The sequence below is a fragment of the Acipenser ruthenus genome, chromosome 4 (genome assembly GCF_902713425.1).
Source record: "Acipenser ruthenus chromosome 4, fAciRut3.2 maternal haplotype, whole genome shotgun sequence".
Taxonomy (NCBI): domain Eukaryota; kingdom Metazoa; phylum Chordata; class Actinopteri; order Acipenseriformes; family Acipenseridae; genus Acipenser; species Acipenser ruthenus.
In genome coordinates, this window is record NC_081192.1 from 63109766 (window position 1) to 63133591 (window position 23826).

At 36.6% G+C, this 23826-nt stretch overlaps 1 protein-coding gene across 6 annotated transcripts in view; it reads left to right on the top strand.

Moving 5' to 3' along the window:
• The first annotated feature begins 3805 nt into the window (after positions 1 to 3805).
• The window catches only part of LOC117400469 (solute carrier family 12 member 7-like), a 118752-nt gene continuing 98731 nt past the window's right edge, over positions 3806 to 23826 (top strand). Inside the window, exon 1 of one of the 6 annotated variants that reach the window (XM_059022640.1) lies at positions 3806 to 4177. In XM_059022640.1, the coding sequence (XP_058878623.1) occupies positions 3994 to 4177 (184 nt within the window). In that variant the 5' untranslated portion in view covers positions 3806 to 3993. The remainder of the gene's footprint in view (positions 4178 to 23826) is intronic. The other 5 variants (XM_059022641.1, XM_059022637.1, XM_034000497.3 and 2 more) reach the window with 5 other exon arrangements.

A 23826-nucleotide genomic window follows, 5' to 3' on the forward strand; every position in this document is an offset into this window, starting at 1 on the left:
GCACACATGCCGGTACAGCAGAAAAGGTCCCCGTTCTACCTGATCCAAAGGATATGAGTTTTGATGTCATGATGAAGTACTCTGTTCCAGACTGCCTCCCAGCAAACATAGCATATACGGGGCAGCAGTGTGGAGTAGTGGTTAGGGCTCTGCACTCTTGACCTCACTGCTGCTGTACCCTTCAGCACGGTACTTTACCTAGATTGCTCCAGTAAAAACCCAACTGTATAAAAGGGGAATTGTATGTTTAAACAAAAAAAAAAAAAGTGATATCTGTATAATGTATAATGTGATATCTTTGTAAGTCGCCCTGGATAAGGGCATCTGCTAAGAAATAAATAATAATAATAATTTCGCACAACAGTACTATTGAATTGCTAATGCTTACATGTTATACTGGCATCTATTGAATATGAATGTTTTCTGTGCCAGTGTATGTTTAAAGTACTATTAGTTTTCAGAATGATTATTTTAAAGCATTTCATTGTGGAAATTCATGTTTATTTAGGTATAATACATTTTTTATTTTCAGTTTACAAAGCCTATGTTAAATAGATGTTTTGAAGACAAAATCCACTTGTACTTGCAGAAAAACATTAATTAAAAGTTATACTGTAAGTCTGGGGTCCAGTCGTTTCATATAGCTTTCTACAGTAATCAGATTTAATTTCATCCCTGTATACTCTATAAGTAAAAACTGTAAAAGTGACATACATATGTATAGAAAGACAGCCAGACAGGCACCTCCTTATATCTCCGTTTTCTGATTATCTTCAATAATTTGTGCTAAATGTCTAAACCAAGATTTATCACAATTCAAAAAGCAGTTCAGTAGTGAAATGTAAAACACAAAGTGCACAATGCATCTCAGCAGGTAGAGGCACAAAGGAAAATATGCAGCACAAGCTAATAAGGCAGTGTAGTTAAAACAGAAAAAATAATAAACAACAGTTTTCATTATACGGCCAAAGATAACCTTACAAGGGCTAGTTAGATTCAACCCACAGGGCTAACTGCCATTACAAAATCAATGGAAATTCATTCCAAAAAAGGACAATAATGTTAAGTTTGCGACATAAACCCACAAAACTAGTGAAATTGGGGTTATGTTTTTTTTCTAACTAGGCATGCATTTGTAGCATAAACAAGAAAAGTGTGGATCCTCCCCGAGTACCCAAACAAAATAGCAAAATGTGTGTTTGCACAGTACTTTGATGTTTGCATATTTGAAACAGAAAGATGGCAGTGTTTTGAGATCTCTATATCAAGACCCCCTGAATACAATGAACTATACTTTATAAAATAAAGATATAGTATTTGTAAAGGACCTGAAAAGAAAGATTGAAGTGTATTATTTAAAAGTATGATTTAAAAACCTACTGTTTTCTATACCAGATGTGTCTGGAAGTAACTGCTGGTGTGCTCTTTCACTATTGTGGGTCTGATTAGCAAAACTTGGTATGGTAATCGTAGAAAACAGCAAGTTGAGTATTATAGGCCTTCCATTTTGTTTGGCTGCTGTGCTCTGCTCCTTGCCCTGGGTTCGACCAACCCACAAGTCCAGAGACCGCTCCCTTTTATACACCTGTGGCTGGGCTTATTTGCTTGTTAATGGATCAATTAAGTCCCAGTCACAGTCTGCACATGTATTTGGCAGGGATAGGGTTAATACTGGTACAACAATAAATAATACATTTTATACAGGGCTTGCGTCCTTTCACATGGAGTATTTTACTTCCCTGATGATGTTGAGAGAAAACACTGCTTATATTCTAAAGCTAATTACAGTACAGGTGTACCACAGCTGTATCTGAATCAAGAAATATATTTACTTTGTCAGTGTTGTAAGACATACAAGAATGTGACATTAGAATAAGATGTTTACAGTACAGTGCTAACATTATATGATAAGTTAAATTGGACATATTTTGCTATTTGGTTTTATTTATTTTATTGACATATTTGTACACTCCACAATAGTAGATAGACCAACTATTACACATGTGGGTACTGGGGAAGCACTTTTCTTGTCTATGTTGCAATGCCTAGGTAGACCATGTCTCAGTTAAGTGTGCTTTATTGTAAAAATTTAACCCCAATTTCCCTAGTTTTCTGGGTTTGTGTTGCAACCTTAGCGTCATCTTAACTTTTTTGTTAAAAAGACACAATGTTCTGGTTTGCTTTTATCAATTAAGACCCAACATTTGCAAATCTTTACAAGCTGAGAAACCTAATCACCGATGTATATACAGTATTGGTACAGCACTATGGATCATTTTCGGTGGGATGTGAAAATTGCCAAATTCTATTGTGACTCATTTTTGCAAACCTGTGTTTGACTGGGAAAACTGAACATAGGCTGTAAAAATGATATGCATGTGACATCAAAATGTCAACAAAAATCCTTCTGGAGATATCTAGGCACGGATTGTGTAAAACTATTTAGATTCTCATTATTAAAATAATCGTTTCAGTACTATTCAACAGCTGTATGCTTAGGAAGCAATTTCTGAGGTAAACGCAAAAGTGTTCCACAAGACTGGAAGAACTATAATTGTATGTGTTTAGGGGGATAATCTGATTAAATAATCTTCTGTCAAGTTTGATTTTAGAGCACAACTCTAAACTAGAACCTATACATTCTATATCCAAGACTGAAATAAAAGAACCACTCCCAAGCACACTAAACAGCTAGTAGCATTACAGGGTGCAGTCTAAACATTGACTGGAGAGCCATAAGTCACTTTAGATTTGTGTTAATGACACCACTTTTTTTTTTTTTTTTTTTTTTTTTTTATAAATAAGGCTGTTGTGAAAAGGTACATTAGTACTGCCAAAAAACACACAGTACCGCCAAAAAACACACAGTACCCAACGGTTTTGGTAATTATGATAATTATAGCAAAATAATGCTTTACATTGGTTAACTCCAGTTTACTATGCATTTAACTACAGTTAATTATAAGGGACTACAATTATCATAGGGAGACATTACACAAAGTGGAACAAACACAAATGTGTTTATGTTATGTTTACTTCACTATACGTTTCTTCAGGGTTTTCTTTAGATTAATAAAGACTTATTGTAAAAAACAAGTTTGACAAGGAATAAAACTAGTTTTTTTTTTATCTTTATATATAAAATAATTGAGCGTGTTAAGGTTATGAATGATATTAGTTTTACCTCAGGACATGTAGAAAAGCAAGTGCGTTTGTACAGAGCAGAGCTGTACGTCTGAAGTATTGCAGGAGAGAGGAGTAGAAACAGAGTCGCTGACTCAGTAGTCTTTATTTTTAATACAACGCTTTCCACCTTGCAATCACATTCCTAAAATACTCTCATTCCATAGCATATGTCCTTTTATGTTTAATAATCAATGGTGTTTATATAAATGTCTAAAATTCAGACTGTATTAATTTAACCTGTGTTTCAATGGATATGCGAAATGCATTAGTGTGAGGGTATTATTCCAGGGGCTACAATGGAAAGTGAACGATTGATAATATTGCTATTTTTTTGTTTACTGTTATGTATTAATTGCATTCAGTTTGAGTCAATTTTAATTAAATGTAATGCTTGTGAGCTGATTAATCAAAGCTATTATACTCGCTGTATATTTTGGGATTTTTTTAAATTAACCTCAATGTATATTTCAGTACATGTCAATATGCAGAATCTTAATACAATTTATAACAATGGATGCTAAGTGTTCATTTTTTCTACTTTAAGACTTAACTGTTCTTTAATTGAACAGCTGTTTCCTTTTGTATTTGGCGCGGATGAGTTAGGCGCAATTGGAAGAGTAGCCAATAGGAGGAGAGTATTGATTTAGCAACGCCCCTTAATCCACGGATCAGTCAGTGTCATTTGTGTTGTTTTGTGCGTACGGTTTCATTCGACTGTGTTGGCTTTGGATCACATTAATCTAGCTGGGACATTCTGAAAGTTTTTCTCACCGAGGGATAGTTAAGAAGAAAATACCCAGGAGTGTCATGTCTGAAAGATTCGTAGTCATCCCTGTTGGGAGACTTGAAGAAGCAAACAACAGGGTGACGACTGATACTGTACCTGGGGGTCGATGGGCTGGGAATGGGAATGACAACATTGTTGCTCAGGAAACGGCAGCAGCAGCAGCTGTACACATCTTAGAGTACAGCAGGGAACCAAACAAATACGGTAAGAAAAAAAGTTCACATTTACATTTTATTTGCAAAGTATATTATCATTGCAAAAAGAATACCCAGCATCATTCTTGTATAATATAATCAAGTGGCGTGTTGCATCTCAAGTACAGTATAAGTAGGTAGCTAACTAATACGTATAAAATACCGGTATGCAGTATGCACTAGGTCTATATTTTACAGATTGTGTTTCAAATTGTGTATTGCACATTAAAGACAGGCTTCCCATTTAATTTTAAGTGTCCTTGATTTAAAAAAAAAGTATTGTCTAAAACCAATAATTTATTTTTTTATTGACAGAACTGTTTTATGGAATAAAATCAAATGTAATTTTAGCTTTATGATTTTGGAAATATGTTTAGTGGCCCTTTTTGTGTAAGAGTGTGTGTTATTAACATAAACTCTACCATTTGTGACCATATCTGTTTAATGCTCAAATTAAAACCAGTGACAACTCAAAATCCTAAACTGTTTTAAAATCTAGATTAAAAACTAATTTTTATAAATTTGGTTTTTTTAACCTAAGCTTTTTAATATTTTTTTTATTCAAATTTTATAAACATTTTTTAAACTGTTTTTAATTATTCTATTTATACAAACTGGATTTGTATCTTTTTAGTTTTTCAAATTTTACAGTTAAACTATACTTTTTTTATTCCAATTCTATTATATTTTTGTATTCGGCTTTTTTAACTGATTTCCCCCTTCTAGTTAGTTATGTTTGTGGAATGCGATTTCTTATTTTTATTGATTTTTTTTTATAGATCCAGAATTTGTAATCCGAGCTGCTGTGCGTGCCACTTCCTTTCCAGTTGTCACTGTTGTTTTTATTATAATAAATCAGAAGAGTACCCCAGTTTTTAAAATCATTTTTACACTTTAAATAAATCCCTGAATCATGAATTCCTTGTTTCCAGTGATGTGTTCCAGTCAATGGAAACCCACTGTAACTCTAATGTGGTCTACAATAATAATGTACCTATATAATTGTACACATATACTGTACACTTCAGATTGTTTACAATTAACTTTCCCTGAATGGATTTGCTACCAAATAGCCATGCAGATAAAATCGTTCATTCAATACAATGGTTATACATTTTATTTATTACTGTAAGCATTAGCTAAATCCTTTAATTTCTAATTTGTTCTATTAACTAGTTAAAAGTACAGTTAGCATATTTTCCTATGTATGCTGCTGTTCTTTGTGACTTTGGCCCATTCTACAACATAGGCTTAGTAAATATGAAATCTTCGCAAGACAATAGGGATTTAATGCAATTCACTATATTTGTGGATAGTAAGGTGATATTATGTCCTAATGACACAGCTGTTGGTGTCATTTTGTTTGTTTTTAAATGGTTTGTGAATCATGTAGCCAACATGTAAAGGGATCTATATTAAATCGAACACCACAATGAGGAATAGTTATTGTTTTCACTTTACTTCTCGGAACTTGGAAACCTCTTGGGACTGGTATTTTGTCCACCATTCCTTGTAATTTCATTGCATTTTCTTTTGGAAATTAAATCACTCTTTAAAAAAAACCTATGCTGTAAATTGTTTGTTTTTTTCTGGGCTGCCCCAAAGTTGCTAGAGGACAGTATCTACTGTAACAGTTTCTAAAACAAGTCCTAGCATTACTGGACCCAGGAATTAAACACCGTGATCAGGACCAGTACTTGGATTACATGTACTCTAATGATGGGTTAGAAATTGAACATCTCTAAAGCCTTTGGTCTGGGAATTGTCTGGGTATCCATACTGTGTGTCGATTTGATATTATCAGACTGTGGTAGCTTGTATTGCTATTGTATTGGTAAATGTATTGCAAATGTTCTGGGAAAAACGGCATAAGTTGTTTCTTTGAGTGCATGAAAAATATTTGCATAGGGTTTAAAATGATGGACGGGTTACAGTAATCCAACATATTTTATTTATTATGGCCTACTCTGGAACCAGTGACAACTCAACATCTTCAATGTCAGCATTGTTTCTCTAGAGGATGGGCCCAGAAAGGGTTCTGTCGCCCCTGTAGTCCTATTTGGACTGGTTAAAAATAAAAAATGATATTATGACCACATGTTCTGACAATGTTGGTATGTCAATTTTGTTTTACAGTTATTGATACTGTGTGGGAAACTTGGTAGTACTGTAGACCCAAGCGAGGTGTTGGTACAAACTGATACGTTATAACAGCTCACCAAAGCTGTTCTTTCTTTCCAGGGTTCAAACATATAAAGATTAATTGCCAAAGATCATTTTCTAATGTTTTATTTTTTCTGCTGCAATAGCTACGATAGTTTATGGAGTATATTTATTTATTTTTATTTATTTATTTATTTATTTTTTTAGAAGGTCGTAAAATTGTGCGGATGTGGCAGCCACTTCCCTTCTGGCTATTCCTGTTGCCTTTGTTATAGTTCAATTTCCAAATAAAATTTTGATTCATCTGGATCCCTGGAAAAGGAGCTTGAAGTGTGATTCCTGTTGATTTTGAGTCAATGCTGAGCATCAAATTGAAGAGACTGTCTGGAGTGGCAAAATATACCCAATTTTAAAAATCTTTTGACAATGTTTTGTTTTTCACATACCAATTGTGATATGGTTGTAATTTTCCATTATAATACATTATATCAACAGAAAACCTAGCTCTTGGGGATTTTCTGGAATGAATCTCTGCTACCAAATTACAAACATTAGATTTAGTACTATTTAAGCTGTTTTATTTATTAATGTAAGCAATACAGTAGCTACTGTAAATCCTTTCTGATTCATTTTATTGACGGGTCGAAAATAGATTATTTGCTGTGCATGCTTCAGTTCCTTGTCAATTTGACCCATTCTACAACCTACAGTTTAATGTTAAACTACTGCAAGACAATAGGGTTTTAATGAAGTTCACTAGATTTGTGGATAGTGTGGCAATACTGTATGCCCTAATAACACTATTGTTGTTGTTTTTATTTTTTAAAGGGTGAAGCATACATACTGTAGATATTGTAAAAGGATGTATTAAAACAAACACCAGAAGTATAGAGGAATCTTTGACCAAGTTGTTTTCAGTTTCCATCTGGTCTTGTTTTCTGCTTGGAATCTGTTTCTAGTATTTCCTCTGCCCTTCCCTGAAGTTTCTTTCCTTTATTTGACAGGATTGAGCAGTTATTAAATCATTAACATGCACTGTACTTTGTTGTTTGGTTTTTCTGGGCTGCCCAAAGTTTGTTCCAGTGCGGACACTCTTCTTTGTTGTGGAGGAGGGTACAATTTTATAATTGGGCAATATCTACTGTAAAAGTATCTAAACAAGTGATAGAGTAGCATTACTGGATCCAGCAATTGAACACCGTAACCAACACCAATACTTTGTGTACTTGGATTAACATGAACTGTAGTGATGGGTTACGTTTGAAATATAGTATGTTTTTTCCCCACTTGGAAAGAAGGGTTTAGATTAGAGTACTGAATTAAATGTTGCAAGCAAACTAAAATGTCAGTACTCACTGTGCTAAGATGCTGCTCTTTAACAATCTGTTTCATGGTCAGGAAAATAATAACAATCTGTTTAAAGGTTCTTAAAAATAAACAGCAGAAGATTTATGTTAGGCAGGTATACAATTACAGAATACCCACACACAACAGACAATTCTTGCTGTGTCTACATTTAGAGTCCTGGTTGAAAGCAGGCTGTTTTATTCAGGTTCTCAGAGTACAGTCATCTTTTGTGAGTGCCAAGAACATTCAGGGTGGTACAGTATGCTGTTATTACTGCGGCATGAAAAACATCCTCACAACATGTAATTATAGCAACAAGTTATTGATATTACCTGTTATAGGTATTCATTCTATAAATTGAATAGAGCAGAATCTGTCCAATCCGGTATCACTTGGGACCAGAACATTGTGCTGAATTAGAGTGACTAATTAGAGTAACTGCACCTAAGAAAAAGACAAAATGACAGAACTAAATAAGCACAATAATACCTCACCAAACGTTAAACATAACGGTTCCAACTGGCAAATTTTGTAAATTAAATTTTTTTGTAAATTTAAAATGTATCCATAATACTTAATACAGTAACAAATGTAACTTAAACCCAGACTTGAATTTTTTTTAAGTTACAGTAAAGTAACACTAAACTACATGGCAGAGGTTGCATTAACGCAAAATTTTGCGTCCTAGATGCAAAATAAATCCATTGGACGGAAAAATATTTTGTCTTGCGTTCACGGGACGCACAGAATGGAAAATGGACGCAGACATGCATATTCACAGTAATCTATTACACTACAGCAAAATTACCGTAAAATACTTGCTTGTTTATAAAAAACAAAAAACTTTTCTGCAATACAGTCAGCACTCGATTATCCGTTACCCAGATACACGTCAGTTGCGTTTTACTGCCCTTGTATTAAGAATAAAATCAATCACTATTATATATACTCTATGTAACAAATTAATGCACTTACCTGTCACACACGATTTCCGACTCCGTCACCAGTTTTCTGATACAAAGCCCATCGCTTCAGTGTTACAATTGACTTGTTTAACCTTCACAGCCCTCGTTTTCTTTTTTCTTTTTTTTTCTGGGATGGCAAGTCTTTATTGTGCACTGCAATTACACAGCACTTCCTCCAAAAACAAAACGAATGAGACAAGGCACTGTAATGTAAAAGTTAATCATTCAACAGTTTTAGATACTGTAAAGCATTTTTTTTTAAATCTGTGATCTTTAGTTGCTTTGTGCATTTTCATTTGCAAGTGAACTGTGACATTAGGCCGTCTCTGAACACACTAACCCCTTGCTCACCCATGATCACCCTGTTTATACACGTGTGGCTGGAGCCTTAATTAATCATTTAATAATTTATTCAATTCATGGCTCCAGCCACATTCCCACGTGTTTTTGCAGGGAGGATTCTAACTTCCTCCCTGTCACCACTATTCCACGCACACACACACAAACCCACATCCCCGTGCTCACATATCAATATGCAGTGTAACTCCCCCGTGATACATAATCCAAACTATACAAAATAACTGAAAATACACCCAGGGGCAGGGGTACCCCGCCGCACACCCTAGTATTTTTTTGTGTGTGTAAGTAGGATGTTTAACTTTGCAGTTGCTGAAACCAACATCGACAGCACATTTTTATTTTATTTATTTATTTATTTATTTTTAAGTGTAAATCAACATCTAAAACATTACCTTTGGACTTTCCACTTTGGTTGAACATCAGACCTTGCAGAATTTAGGCTAGAGCGGTGCTACTTTCTTTTTAAACAGAAGACTTTGCATCTAGGGTTGCATGACATGTGATTTAGTGTAGTTTATTCAGTATTCACAAAAAAGTAATTGTTATTAAACACCCCTAAAACATGTTTTAGAGGAGGGCTTTCTACTATCAGTTTGGATGTGCACATTTACACGTGCTCAGATATTTCAGATGCATAACCATTCTGCAATTATCCTCTTTTGAGCTTTTATACTTTGCCTGTGGGAGCTACAGTTTCCAAAGAAAAGTCTGCACATTTGCAAATTGGTTTCCAGTTTGTTACCAATTCCCAGTTTGTGGTCCATGAGAAGGTGTTGTATCTAAACTTCATTGTAATTATTATTAGGATTGCAAGTTATTGTTACTGCAGTTTGACCTTTTTCATTTTTGTACAGTGGTCTTTTCCTGCTTATCTACTCCAACTTATTAGTCCTTATGTCACAAGTGTCTTATATGTCCAACGTCTTCCTTGCTGTCTCTACAGAAGATCTTTATTATAGTGTTGTTGTCTGGACGTTTAGTTGTCATTGTCCACAACTCTGGTATTCTCTGCCTAGTGTAACACAGGGTGCACAGACTTATTTTTTATGGTTGAGCTACTGGGAAAACTAAATAACAGCCTTACCAAATACGTAAGTAAGTCTTTTTTAAAAGTTTGCAAGTAGCGCTCCCTGAAAAGTTATACGAATGTATGTCATAGACTGTACCTGGAAACTGCAAATCAGTAACTACATCTACAGTTATTCCCAGATCATTAATTGCTGCTTTCAAGTAAAACATAAACTAGCTCAGTGCCACCTAAAAATGACATATTTGCAACTCTAGTATTTATTCTTTTACAGTGAAGATGATAAAATGTGTATTTTTTATATTTTTGTTGCATGATGGTGGTGATATGTCTGTAGGAAAATCCCTAAGTCATCTCCACTTTGGAAATTGAATAATATAATGCTTTTTAGAAAAGATCTGCTTTTTCCAGTGGCCTCAATTCATAGGTTCGGTGCACATTTGTATTTGTTTGTTTTTTTAAACTGTAGGGCTATGTGCTGCAAAGACATATGCAGCAGATATATGTTCTTTGGAAATCTGAAACTTAATCAGATGTGCATTTGTACAGTACATGCCTAAGCTGTTTAGTTGCTTTATAATGAAGTTGTTGTTACACCGCACTATTAAGATCACTGTACTTTGTGTACTTTGCAATAGACTGGCATTTTATATCTTGTAAATGCTTCCCCTGTGCCCTTATGTTAAATTATTTGTGTGTAAGCAGGGCTGTCTGACTATCTGTTCATTTCACATGGACCTTTGCATGACTTTCTGTGGCTTAACTGTCTGCCAACACCCTCTGTGGTGCTTGTTTTTTTTTTCTAACAAAGACGTTGCACTGGCAGGGAATCGGGTCCCACAGCCTTCCAATCCAATGATACCTGGGATGTTTGCTTGACTACAGACCAGTTGCAGTCTGAAAGTTTAATAATTTGTGCACATTAGAAATCTAAATCCATGCATCAGGCTCATACTGAAGCATTTTGGGAGTAGGTTTATAGCTCAATACACCTCTGAGTGGTGCAACTTTGCAATATTAAATCTGTCCTTTTACAACATTAGGTTAATTAGTGATTTATCAGATTTGATTATTTTGCATCGATCAAATTTCAAAGTAGTATGTGACACCCTTACTCCAGAATGCAAAATCTGATGAAGGCCTTCTTGTCAGCTCCTGAAGGCATTCACTATCATTAAATCTCTTGTTTATTTGTACTGTAGTTTATCATGTGCAGTCTGACATTGAGTTTGACTCCAAACACCTAAAACTGTCATGAGAGATCCCAACAAAATGTCTACCATGCCATCGAGCATTTAAGCATCAAGTAAGGTTTATTAAGTCACTGCTTTTTGAACTGGTTGGTCAAGGCAAACGGTGGGAATAGCAAAATGGAAAGGGTTTGGGTCTGGCAGGGCTGAAGAAAGGTTAATTTGGATTAATCACCATAAACACTACCGTCAACAGCTCTATAAGGCTAGAATGGATTATTACTCTAGCATTATTTCTTTAAACCGTGGTAATGCAAGAGTCTTATTCTCCATTTTTAATAACATTTTTTTCTCTGGAGTCCCCAAATAGCAGCACCAGTTCTACTGCTCAGCTATCCTATCATGACTTTGTGGTTTTAGGGTTACTTGACGCTATGCAGCCAAAGACCCGCCCTTTGGACCCCTTGCCGTCCAATGTAGTTTGTTAGTGTGGAACTGTACTTGCGCTATCCATGACTTGCTGATCAATGCTGATTGTGGGACAGCCTCTGCACTTGTCCTGCTGGATGGGGGGCGTTCCTTTAGTTGCCTGGCTCCATTTGGCAAAGTGGTGAGTGGATACAGGTGAGTGAGGTGCAGATACAAATCACACTGAAAATTACTAACAGGTGCAAGGGTGTTTATTGATAAATTATTACAATGTCCAGAGCCTTAAAGCAAAACACTTGTAAATAATAATGCTGGAAGTGATTACAGCGGCGTGTATCATTTCGGTTTTGTAAAATCCCACGGGTTTTACTCGCAACCAAAGTCCAGTTTTATCACCCACACAAAACACAAAGACACAGACACAGTTCCTACGGTGCGTGATTTAAGTTCTTGTGGTGAAAAGACAGTTCTCAGTGGAAAGTGAAGTGCTGGTGTCCGGGCCTGGCAGCCTGCGGCTGCAGCCCCGGATCGTGTTAGTAATCTTTTAACAAACAAACAACGTTTACAAGATAGACTAACAGAACACTCACAGTTATTACATGCAGGGATTCCTTTTAGGTTCTTTCTTAACCATTCACAAAGGGAACAGATCACGTCAGCTATGACCCCTATTTATATCCTCGCTCGTGACCCCTAGGTTAACGAGCGCATCCGCTCCTCCAATCCTCAGATGCCACACAGTTTACCGTCTGGGTCGCTGAGTTTGGAATACCGTAGCTTCGCCCCTTTCCTAAATGACAGACCTCCACCTACCCTACGGAATAAATTGTCGTGCCATTTAGTTAAGGGTACTCTGTTCCTTTTACACAGTGACCTTACAGGTAGAGAGGGAGATCTAACACCAAGAATCATTCGATCTCTGTCACACTCCAGTATTATGGAACGACCTTCCTGTTAATATCAGAGGAGTTGACAGCTTAAATAAATTTTAAAGGACTCTTAAAAACCCATCTATTTTAAAATGTTTCATTTCTATGAATGTTTCTTTTTCTCTTATGTATGTGGTAAAAAGCTCTATGAGACGCCTTTGTTGATGTGACATAAATATTTGATTGCAGTTTAAAGTGCTACTCATGCACTTTTATTTCGCAAAACAAAATAAACAAACTAAATGCACAAAATAAAAGCAGACCCAAGCAAAGGTTATCTCTGTGCAGGACAGAGAGCACAACCTGCTGCTCTCAACCCTTTGTCTAAATTCTACAGAACAAAGAATCTGTGTCCTCTTTTATTGTATCATGTGGCTGGGTCTAATTGACTGTCAATGAATCAATTAGGACCCATCCACATTCTGCACATGTATTTAGCAGGAATGAGATTTTAACCCCATCCCTGCCAAACTTAAATTCAAAATACATCAAATTTATTAATAGAAAAAAAAAAACACTCAGTATACAAAAGCATGTGCAGGGCCTCAGTCCTACCACACACCTCCAAAGCCAGCTGAAGCCGCTGCAGAGACCTCAACCAGCGCTGCACAGCCATCTACTTCACAAGCCACAATGGCCCCTATGACCAGGGAGCAGCTCTTTAATGGATGGGAGAATTTTAAAGTTTTAAACAGGCTTAGACTCCACAGCCTGTAACACATGTGCCGGGCACGGGTACTCCAATACAAACGGAGAGGACCAGTCAGCATTACTCCATGGAATCACATCATTAACTCCGCCCCTGACGATGATGCAGAGGCTCCTGATTCAATATATATGAATGCTGATGCTGTTTTGAGAAGGATTTCATCCTCTCAATATAAATATCCAGACAACTACAAAGGATGAGAATGATTTCCTGAGCATCATTGATGCAAAGGACAAAAAAGCCTTTGATGGGTTTCCCTTTCACGAGGCAGTCTGGAAACCCATTGTGGCTATATGGGAAAGATCGGCCTCTGCTACAGCATGTCTCCCTAGGGTAGACAGATTCTACAGTTTGTCTGCCGGGTCAAAAGGACTGTTTAAACTACCCAGGATAGATTCCGTCCTACCTACACCAGGGGTGGCTACATCCTCCAGACCCCTCCAACATCCGATTGCACAGATGGAAGGTGGAGACATTCCTGAAAAGGAACTACACAGCTTCCACATGCGGTATGCAAGTCAACAATTACCAAGTGTATGCTGCAAAATACCAGCTACCAGCTACTCTACAGACATCCATACAAGAGAATATTGAACTGGCCAGGCAGTTAGTGGAGGAAGGTAAAAATGTATCCAAGACACAATTTCAAGCTGGCTTTGATGCGATTCACACCAATACCAGAGCTGTGGCAAGTGAGGTGGCTGCTCAGAGGTGTCTCCAAATGAAGACATCAGCGCTAACTACAGATACAAGCCAAGATAATGGAGTTACCCTTCCAGGGGCACTCACTCTTCAGAACCGGACTCAAGGATGCATTGTCCCACATGAAGGAGGCAAGACAGGCTATTCGGTCCTGTTCAACAAGGATAAGAGGCACAACATTCAGAAGATGCTCTTTCAGTATACAGCTATATTTCAGACATCAAGCACAGCAATCCTCTTTTGTTAGACAGCCACGCTTTCAATGTGGTCAAAGAGCCAGACCATATAGACCCTCACGGGGCCATTTCAGAAAAGGGGGTAAGCCCTTTACTCCCTCTTGACACTTCCCAACATCCAGTGCCTCCCATCCCCTCACCTCTGCTAGTAGGGGGCAGGGTTTCTAATTTAACAAGCTGGCAGAATATAACATCTGACCCCTCGGTCCTCGACATCATACAATTTGCTTAAAAAATAGCATTCCAATCTTAGCCTCCAATAACAGGCATCATCAAAACACTAATGGACTGGTCACGGCCACAAGCAGACGTCTTACAACAAGAAGTCAAGTCCATGCTCCTTTCCCGTGCCATAAAACAGGTCCCCTCATCTTCTCAAGACCAGGGCCATTACTCAAAATACTTTGTAATTCACAATACAAATTGGAAATTCAGACCTTTTCTAGATCTCCAGAGGTCTCAACAGATACATCCTGTCAGAAAGACTCAAGATGGTATTACCAATACAAAGACCCCTCCACATAAATCATCTGGAGCTTCTGGGAATCTTTTTAGCACTGAAACACTTCAGCCCAGTTTTAAGGGAGATAAAGATTTTTACACCATAGCGGTAAAACACATTAACCATCAGGTGGGCACAAAGTCCTGGAAGCTTTGCCTCCTATCCATGAACATCTGGAATTGGTGCAGAACACAGGACATTACAATTCAGGCAACTTATCTACCCAGATCCCAAAACAATAACGCAAATTTACTCAGCAGAGACATGACCACCCCACTAGTGGCAGATCTGTTCAATACACTGGGCCATCCACAAGTAGACCTATTTGCGACAACAGAGTACACTCAAAAACCACTTTTCTGCTCCCAGTTTTACCAGAAAGCAGCCATGGAGCCTCAGTCTAATACTTAGGAAACTCATGGGGCTACCATTTGAACCCAAGGCCACATGTGAACAAAGGTTTCTTACATGGAAAACAGCATTTTTAGTTGTGGTAACATCAGCAAGAAGAGTAGAGCAACTTCAAGCTCTGGTCATTGATGCACCATATTTTCAATCTTTTAAGGATAGGATCGTTTGCAGACCTAACCCTCAGTTTTTACCAGATGTGGTAACTGAGTTTCATTTACAACAAGTAATAACATTTCTGGATTTTCACCCAAAACCTCATAAAATTATATATATATATATATATATATATATATATATATATATATATATATATATATCTCTTCTCAGGGACTGGGCATCTTGTTAAAATTGAAGGAAGAATGGATGGAGCAAAATACAGGGAAATACTGCAAGAGAACCTGCTTCAGTCCGCTAAAAAACTGAAGCTTGGGAGGAAATTCACCTTTCAGCAGGACAATGATCCCAAGCACAAGGCCAAAGCAACATTGGAGTGGCTCAAGAACAAAAAGGTGAATGTCCTACAGTGGCCCAGTCAAAGTCCTGATCTCAATCCCATTGAGAATCTGTGGCACTATTTGAAAATTGCGGTCCACACGCGTCGTCCAACCAACCTGAACAACCTGGAGCAAATCTGCCAAGAAGAATGGGCCAAAATCACTCACTGTGTGCAAAGCGGGTACATACTTACCCTAAAAGACTTAAAGCTGTTATTGCAACAAAAGGTGGCTCTACCAAATATTAATGTGTGGGGGTTGAATACTTATGCAAGCAAGATATTTCAGTTTTTATTTTTCTTAAAGATATTTCCCAACATAAAACCAATGTCACCTTACAATGATTGATTTTGAGATTCAGTGTTTTAAAATAAAATATCAAACAGAACGAAATTTCAATGTACCATTTGTAATTTAGTAATCTGAGAGAATTGGTCAGGGATCTGATTACTTTTGCAAGGCACTGTGTGTGTATGTGTGTGTGTGTATATATATATATATATATATATATATATATATATATATATATATATATATATATATATATATATATATATATATACACAGACGTGCTCAAATTTGTTGGTACCCCTCCACAAAAAACGAAGAATGCACAATTTTCTCTGAAATAACTTGAAACTGACAAAAGTAATTGGCATCCACCATTGTTCATTCCATATTTAATAGAAATCAGACTTTGCTTTTGATTTTCTATTTAACATAATATTGTAAATAATAAAACAAATGAAAATGGCATGGACAAAAATGATGGGACCGCTAACCTAATATTTTGTTGCACAACCTTTAGAGGCAATCACTGCAATCAAACGTTTTCTGTAGCTCTCAATGAGACTTCTGCACCTGTTAACAGGTAGTTTGGCCCACTCTTCCTGAGCAAACTGCTCCAGCTGTCTCAGGTTTGATGGGTGCCTTCTCCAGACTGCAAGTTTCAGCTTTTTCCATAGATGTTCGATAGGATTCAGATCAGGACTCATAGAACGCCACTTCAGAATAGTCCAATGTTTTGTTCTTATCCATTCTTGGGTGTTTTTAGCTGTGTGTTTTGGGTCATTATCCTGTTGGAGGACCCATGACCTGCGACTGAGACAGAGCTTTCTGACACTGGGCAGTACGTTTCGCTCCAGAATGCCTTGATTGTCTTGAGATTTCATTGTGCCCTGCACAGATTCAAGGCACCCTGTGCCAGGCGCAGCAAAGCAGCCCCAAAACATAACCGAGCCTCCTCCATGTTTCACTGTAGGTATGGTGTTCTTTTCTTTGAAAGCTTCATTTTTTCGTCTGTGAACATAGAGCTGATTTGACTTGCCAAAAAGCTCCAGTTTTGACTCCTCTGTCCAAAGGACATTCTCCCAGAAGGATTGTGGCTTGTCAATATACATGTTAGCAAATTCCAGTCTGGCTTTTTTATGTTTTTTTTTCAAAAGTGGAGTCCTCCTGGGTCTTCTTCCATGGAGCCCACTTTCGCTCAAAAAGCGACGGATGGTGCGATCAGAAACTGACGTACCTTCACCTTGGAGTTCAGCTTATATTTCTTTGGCAGTTATCCTTGGTTCTTTTTCTACCATTCGCACTATCCTTCTGTTCAATCTGGGGTCGATTTTCCTCTTGCGGCCGCGCCTAGGGAGGTTGGCTACAGTTCCATGGACCTTAAACTTCTTAATAATATTTGCAACTGTTGTCACAGGAACATCAAGCTGCTTGGAGATGGTCTTGTAGCCTTTACCTTTACCATGCTTGTCTATTATTTTCTTTCTGATCTCCTCAGACAACTCTCTCCTTTTGCTTTCTCTGGTCCATGTTCAGTGTGGTGCACACAATGATACCAAACAGCACAGTGACTACTTTTCTCCATTTAAATAGGCTGAATGACTGATTACAAGATTGGAGACATGTGTGATACTAATTAGTTTGAAATATCACTATAATCCAATTATTTATTATCTTTTCTAAGGGGTACCAACAAATGTGTCCAGACCATTTTAGAATATCTTTGTAGAATAAGCAATAATTCATCTCTTTTCACAGCTGCTTTGCTTTATTCTATGACATACCAAAGGCATGTAAGTTTACATGATAAAATAGCTTTTAATTTCATCACTTTTCAGGAGGAATGAAGCATTATTTCAATGAGCTGTAAGGGTACCAACAAATTTGAGCACGTCTGTATATGTGTGTATGTGTGTGTGTGTATATATATATATATATATATATATATATATATATAATATATACAGCTCTGGAAAAAATTGAGACCACTGCAAAATTATCAGTTTCTCTGGTTTTACTATTTATAGGTATGTGTTTGGGTAAAATGAAATTTTTTTGTTTTATTCTATAAACTACTGACAACATTTCTCCCAAATTCCAAATTAAAATACTGTCATTTAGAGCATTTATTTGCAGAAAATAACAACTGGTCAAAATAACAAAAAAGATGCAGTGTTGTCAGACCTCGAAATAATGCAAAGAAAATAAGTTCATATTCATTTTTAAACAACACAATACTCATGTTTTAACTTAGGAAGAGTTCAGAAATCAATATTTGGTGGAATAACCCTGATTTTCAAGCACAGCTTTCATGCGTCTTGGCATGCTCTCCACCAGTCTTTCACATTGATGTTGGGTGACTTTATGCCACTCCTGGCGCAAAAATTCAAGCAGCTCGGCTTTGTTTGATGGCTTGTGACCATCCATCTTCCTCTTGATCACATTCCAGAGGTTTTCAATGGGGTTCAGGTCTGGAGATTGGGCTGGCCATGACAGGGTCTTGATCTGGTGGTCCTCCATCCACACAGATTGACCTGGCTGTGTGGCATGGAGCATTGTCCTGCTGGAAAAACCAATCCTCAGAGTTGGGGAACATTGTCAGAGCAGAAGGAAGCAAGTTTTCTTCCAGGACTAGTTCACTCTGCATGGAGTTCATCAGATGAGGTAAGAAGACAAAGATTACCTGTAATATGGTTTCTTTGCAAGATGATGATCTCCACACACCTATATCCCACCCTCCTTTCCTTCTTTTTTTTGGACAACAGTGCTTATTTAGAGGGGGATTTTATAGGGGAAGGATACCTAATTTGGTGCCAAAAAGGACTATATTGCAGTGATCTATGTTGCAGGATTAAAGATCTGTTTGTTCTCCTGACCCAAACAAAGTGGCCACCTGGAGTTCACTCTGTGTGTTCATCATTCTACAAAGAAACCATATGTATAAGTGATCTTTGTCTTCCAGGTTTAAAAAAATAAATAAATAATTGCAGTAATTATTTCCTTTTTTTTACCACAGCAAAACCAAGATGGTAGGAAATACTTTTTTGTACATTGTATTGATGTTTTATTATCATTATTTGTCCTTCTTATGATAAACTTATTGTTTTTTCAGTTCACCCATAAATGTAACGCAGCACCTTGACAATATTAGTGTTGGTGTATATTTTGTATGTGTCGGACATATTCTACCATAGCACTTCTCTTACAATGTCTTGTACACTAGGTATTCAGTACATAATTTACCGAAGCACTACAACCGCTATAGGTACAAACTGCACAAGAAGATGTGGTTGCATTATTTTTACTGTGTCCTGAAATAACATATCATTGTTACATAAGGTAATAGAATCCTAGTTGTTGTTGTTGTTGTTGTTGTCGTTGTTTTATTTTTGTATTTATTTATTTTTACTGCTTTTCATATGGTTGAACATATGAGCTGTGGGATTTGAATTTAATGCACACCACAAGGTACATAAAATCTAGTGGTTAGGTTTCTATTTTATTTTCCCAAAAGACAAAGGCATATATATATATATATATATATATCTTTTTTTTTTTTTAATAGTAAACCACATTGATGAATGGCATCTGCAGTAGATGTTATGAAGGAGTTCTGTTTAACTTCTATTTTTTCAAATGTGGTAATGTCGGAGTCTGTCTGACTTTAAACTTTAACTGTACAGTACATCATAAACAAAATAAAAAAAAATTAGACTTCTGTAGAATACATGCTTACAGTTCCGTAGCAGAAAAGGTAACTTTATTATGTAAATACAGTATCTAAATAAATGTCTGAATTCCAAGAAATTACTTGTTTTGGCCTGCATAGTAACTGTATATGGCTGAAATGTGGTTCTTTTCAGCTATGTTACTACTGTATAAACTGCTTATCCTCCTCTACCCAAAAGAGTATATGGCCACAATCTAAGTAACACTATACAGTATATGCCTTAACACTTGCTCCTTCTTTTTGAAATTCCTTCCGTGACACTTTCTTCCCCAAAACTCTCTGCTCATTGGTGAGAAGTGAGAACCCTTTGAAGTTTCAAGGTTCCAGTTAATCATATCGGCTTGCTACAAAAATAAACCAAATTAAAGTACTTTGACATGCCTTGTATGTTGTAAGATTTTTGCGCAGACATCACACATTCAATAAATATTGTACCTAATAGTCTGGAGTCACCTATTCTATACAACATGTGTCATATTTACTGCAGTTTAAATTATCAACTGTACAGTATCTGTGTCTCTCGCTATCTTCCCTCAATAAGGATTTTGTATTTTTTCATTTAATTTATTTAATTGTGAGCTGGTCATGTTTTTAGGGGATTTTAATAGGATTATTAGATAAGCAGTCTCAAACTGTAAATGCCAGTTGGGGCATGCATGCAAATGGTAATTATTATTAAATCTACTTTGTATTGTGTGGGAATAGGCTTTACTTTGTCAATCCTGTAGGTGGCAGCAGTGTGTGGGTAAAACAAAACCACTGTCAAAAGCACTTAAACCTCTTGCCTAATAATCCTTTTAAAGAATAAATGCAAAAGGTATATTAAATTTAAAACATCCTGGTTGCTATGTTCAAGGTTAATACATTGTTTGGCCAAAACAATTGAGAATTTCTGAAATCTATGCAAATGTTGTGCCCTGCATTATGTAGTATTTATCTTTCTGTGAACCTGGGTAAAACATTAACCTCCATTGCTGTCATTACAATTACAGGTAAACAAGCCTGTGATATTACAGTGCAGTGTTTAAGCTACAGTATGAACTGTGTGATAGAGTTGAACATGTCTTAATGTGTGTGATTATATACAATGTCATGTCTCCTTGTAACATTAATAAAAGAAAGTTAAAACTGAATAAAAGAAAGGGGATAGTAGTGATTGAAAGCCCTGTGTTATGGTGATCAAGAAGCTGTAACCTATAATATTATAAACAGGTTTGAGTTGTTTACTTGTCCCAGCTTAAGACCAACTCTTAGGATCTGCTACGGTACAGTATTCCAAAGCAAAGTTCATGAATAAATATATGTGTGTTTTAAATCATAGTGGAACAACACTTGAAAAGCAGGAAACCACAATGTTTAGATAAACACAGTACCTGGCCCATATCCTTCCTTGACTTAACCGATTCTTTATATCATAATATTCTGAGAGCATTTAAATCCAAGAATGTTTAAAAAGCGTGGTCAAGATTTGGCAGCATATTTAAACTCTATTTGTATAAATGTGCATTAGTATAAATACTTGAAAACCAAGCAGCATGAAATAGCTGAAGCTATTAGTGCAGATACACAGGGAACCATAAAAATACTAATTTGTTGTCTTACTTTTTTAATTCAGGGCAGAGAATCCGCAATGTGGATGATTTAAATTGCAATTGAACAGACAAATGAATGATGAATTTGGCCGGAGACCTTGTCCGTGGGTGCTGACAGCTATCCTCAATGCTAGCCGACTAACAGATACACGATAACGTTGTGTAGTCTAGTGCCGCAGATAGGATGTGGTTTGTAGGGCCGCCTCCCCCCAAAGACAAAGCACACTGCAAGGTGGTGGCGGGGGAGGAGGAGGCCAAACAAAACAAGCAACATGAACGAAAGCCGCACAGAATTTTTATGGCGCTTGGATATGACGTGTTGATTAGTGGGCGGATACTCCTTCCAGAAATACAACCAAGTTTTCCATGATTTCATCTTTTATGGCATTGTACAGTCATGCAGTTTTTTCAGACACCTTATGACAATCAGATGGTTTAGTTGCACTAGAGACAGCTTTATGGAGACTATGGCTACATTCACACTGGGTCAGTTTCAAATTTCTATCGGAGCTTCAATTTATTGCACTGTCCATGCAGTTTCTCCTGAGACAGTTCAGTTTTTTTCCTCTACTTGTTTCCTCTGAATATGAACTAAACTTGAAATGATTACTTCTGAGTCCGGTTATTTTATATACTTTGTTTCCTATGTGCAAAAGGACCGAGTCCAGCAGTTGTTCACATTGAGGTTTCGCAAGCGAACCAAACTCGCTTAGTTTCTAAACGGACCAAGACTACCTCTTGAGGTGGACCCGGTACGGTTTTTTACCCAAGTGGTCTTTGTTTTTCACACTTCACCCCAAACGTACTGAACCCTACCGAACCCAAGTGTGAACACAGCTTACAGTATATAAAACAGACAATGCAGGCTTTATAAATGTCTAGAAAAGGTGCAAGTAGATTCTTTATTTTTAGATGTAGTATTGTATTATAAACTTGTTTTAATTAATTGGAAAATGAAAAAGGCATATACGTGTAGCATATATATTGTACTGCATGAATACTGAAATTGGCCAAGCAAACCCCATATTCCTGTATATGTTTATTTTTTTATTACATAAGCATTTTTTTGGGGTCATGTGTGAAAGGCAAGTTCAAGTTGGAATTATAAATACATGTTTCCTATTATAAATACATGTTTTCCTATTCTGATAATGTCACCCCACACAGTATCAGTATCCTAGGGACCGTGGTGCCTTGTTTATCATATGGCTCACTTGCCCATAACTTCATTTTTGCCAAGCATGTTGTTGTGTTCTGTTGATTTATTCTTTCTTTCTTGGTTTTACCAGATATTAGGACCCTGGAACCAAGTGGTAGACAACCAGGTTATCCTTTGTGCCTACAATGCAATCTTGATCTTGATCACATATCTAAAAATCAGGTACTGTACGGTACATGGCATCACTTACAGTACATACCGTCTATCGGCAGCTGAGATCTGAGTGCATGGAGGTAATACACATAGAATGTCAATTTCATTTTAGTCTATTTACTCTGTTTATGTAAGCGAGATGTGTAAGCCCACCTTCTTAATTGAAGAGGCAGTTGCTCTGTAAACATTCTGGGTCCATGTTCATCATTTTTGAGTGGACAGCAGATTATGAGGGTATTACATGTACCATGGGTAGTACATACTTTATTCTGTAGCTTCTTGCCTAACTGGCTAAACATGGTAAAAAACTTAAATATGATTACAAAAATCTATTTTGCTCTTAGAAAAGGCTTTAAAATGTAAATATCATCACCCTGTAGGCATGACTGTCCTTGCCAAATCAAACAGGTTGGGCTGTTTCATTAAAAGGAGCTTTTTTCTTTATTAGAATTTAAAGTCTAACTAAAATACATAGTAAAAACAATAATCTGATCAACATTAAACTACTTGCACATGGTTCTTAAATACAGTATTATGATGCATTTTGACTACAGATGTGATTTTAGATCTAAAAGTGCTTTCTTTGTGTGATCATGTCAATCTGATAATTCCATATAAAAATACAAAAGTTGAGAAAAACTGGGGTCTGTTCGGTTGATCTATACAGTGGTCAGTCTACTGTACCACCCTCATATTATTTTAATTTATAAATGTGTTTTAACATTTATATTTATACAAGCAGAAATACACAAAGAGCGCTCCTTTTAATTTTGTCCAAAGATCTTATTCTCTGCCTCTGCATCCGAACTTCAGCGCTATGAAGGCTCCATGCTCAGATTGTGCTGTTATTATTAAACTGAGAGCACGTGATCCGACATGCAGGCGCCCATTACATCAAAACTAATAGTGTAGATGAAGATTCGCTTTATAGCACTCACAAGCTAGACCAAGTTTATTTTGTTTTTTCTTTTAATTTGGTTTAATATGAAACTAACGCCCCTAGTCTCATTTAACACTGTGCAATACTTTCCATTCAAAATTGCATCATTTTGAAGGATCGAGTCTCAAATGGTTAAGCTAATACCACTGTCAAATTACACTTAAAAAAATGTATTTTCCTATAAAGTTTAAATCAACTGAATCTTATTCTATTCTGAAATATTGTACCAATTTACTAAAACCAAACATTTTGATTAGTGCCTTCATTAGTGTT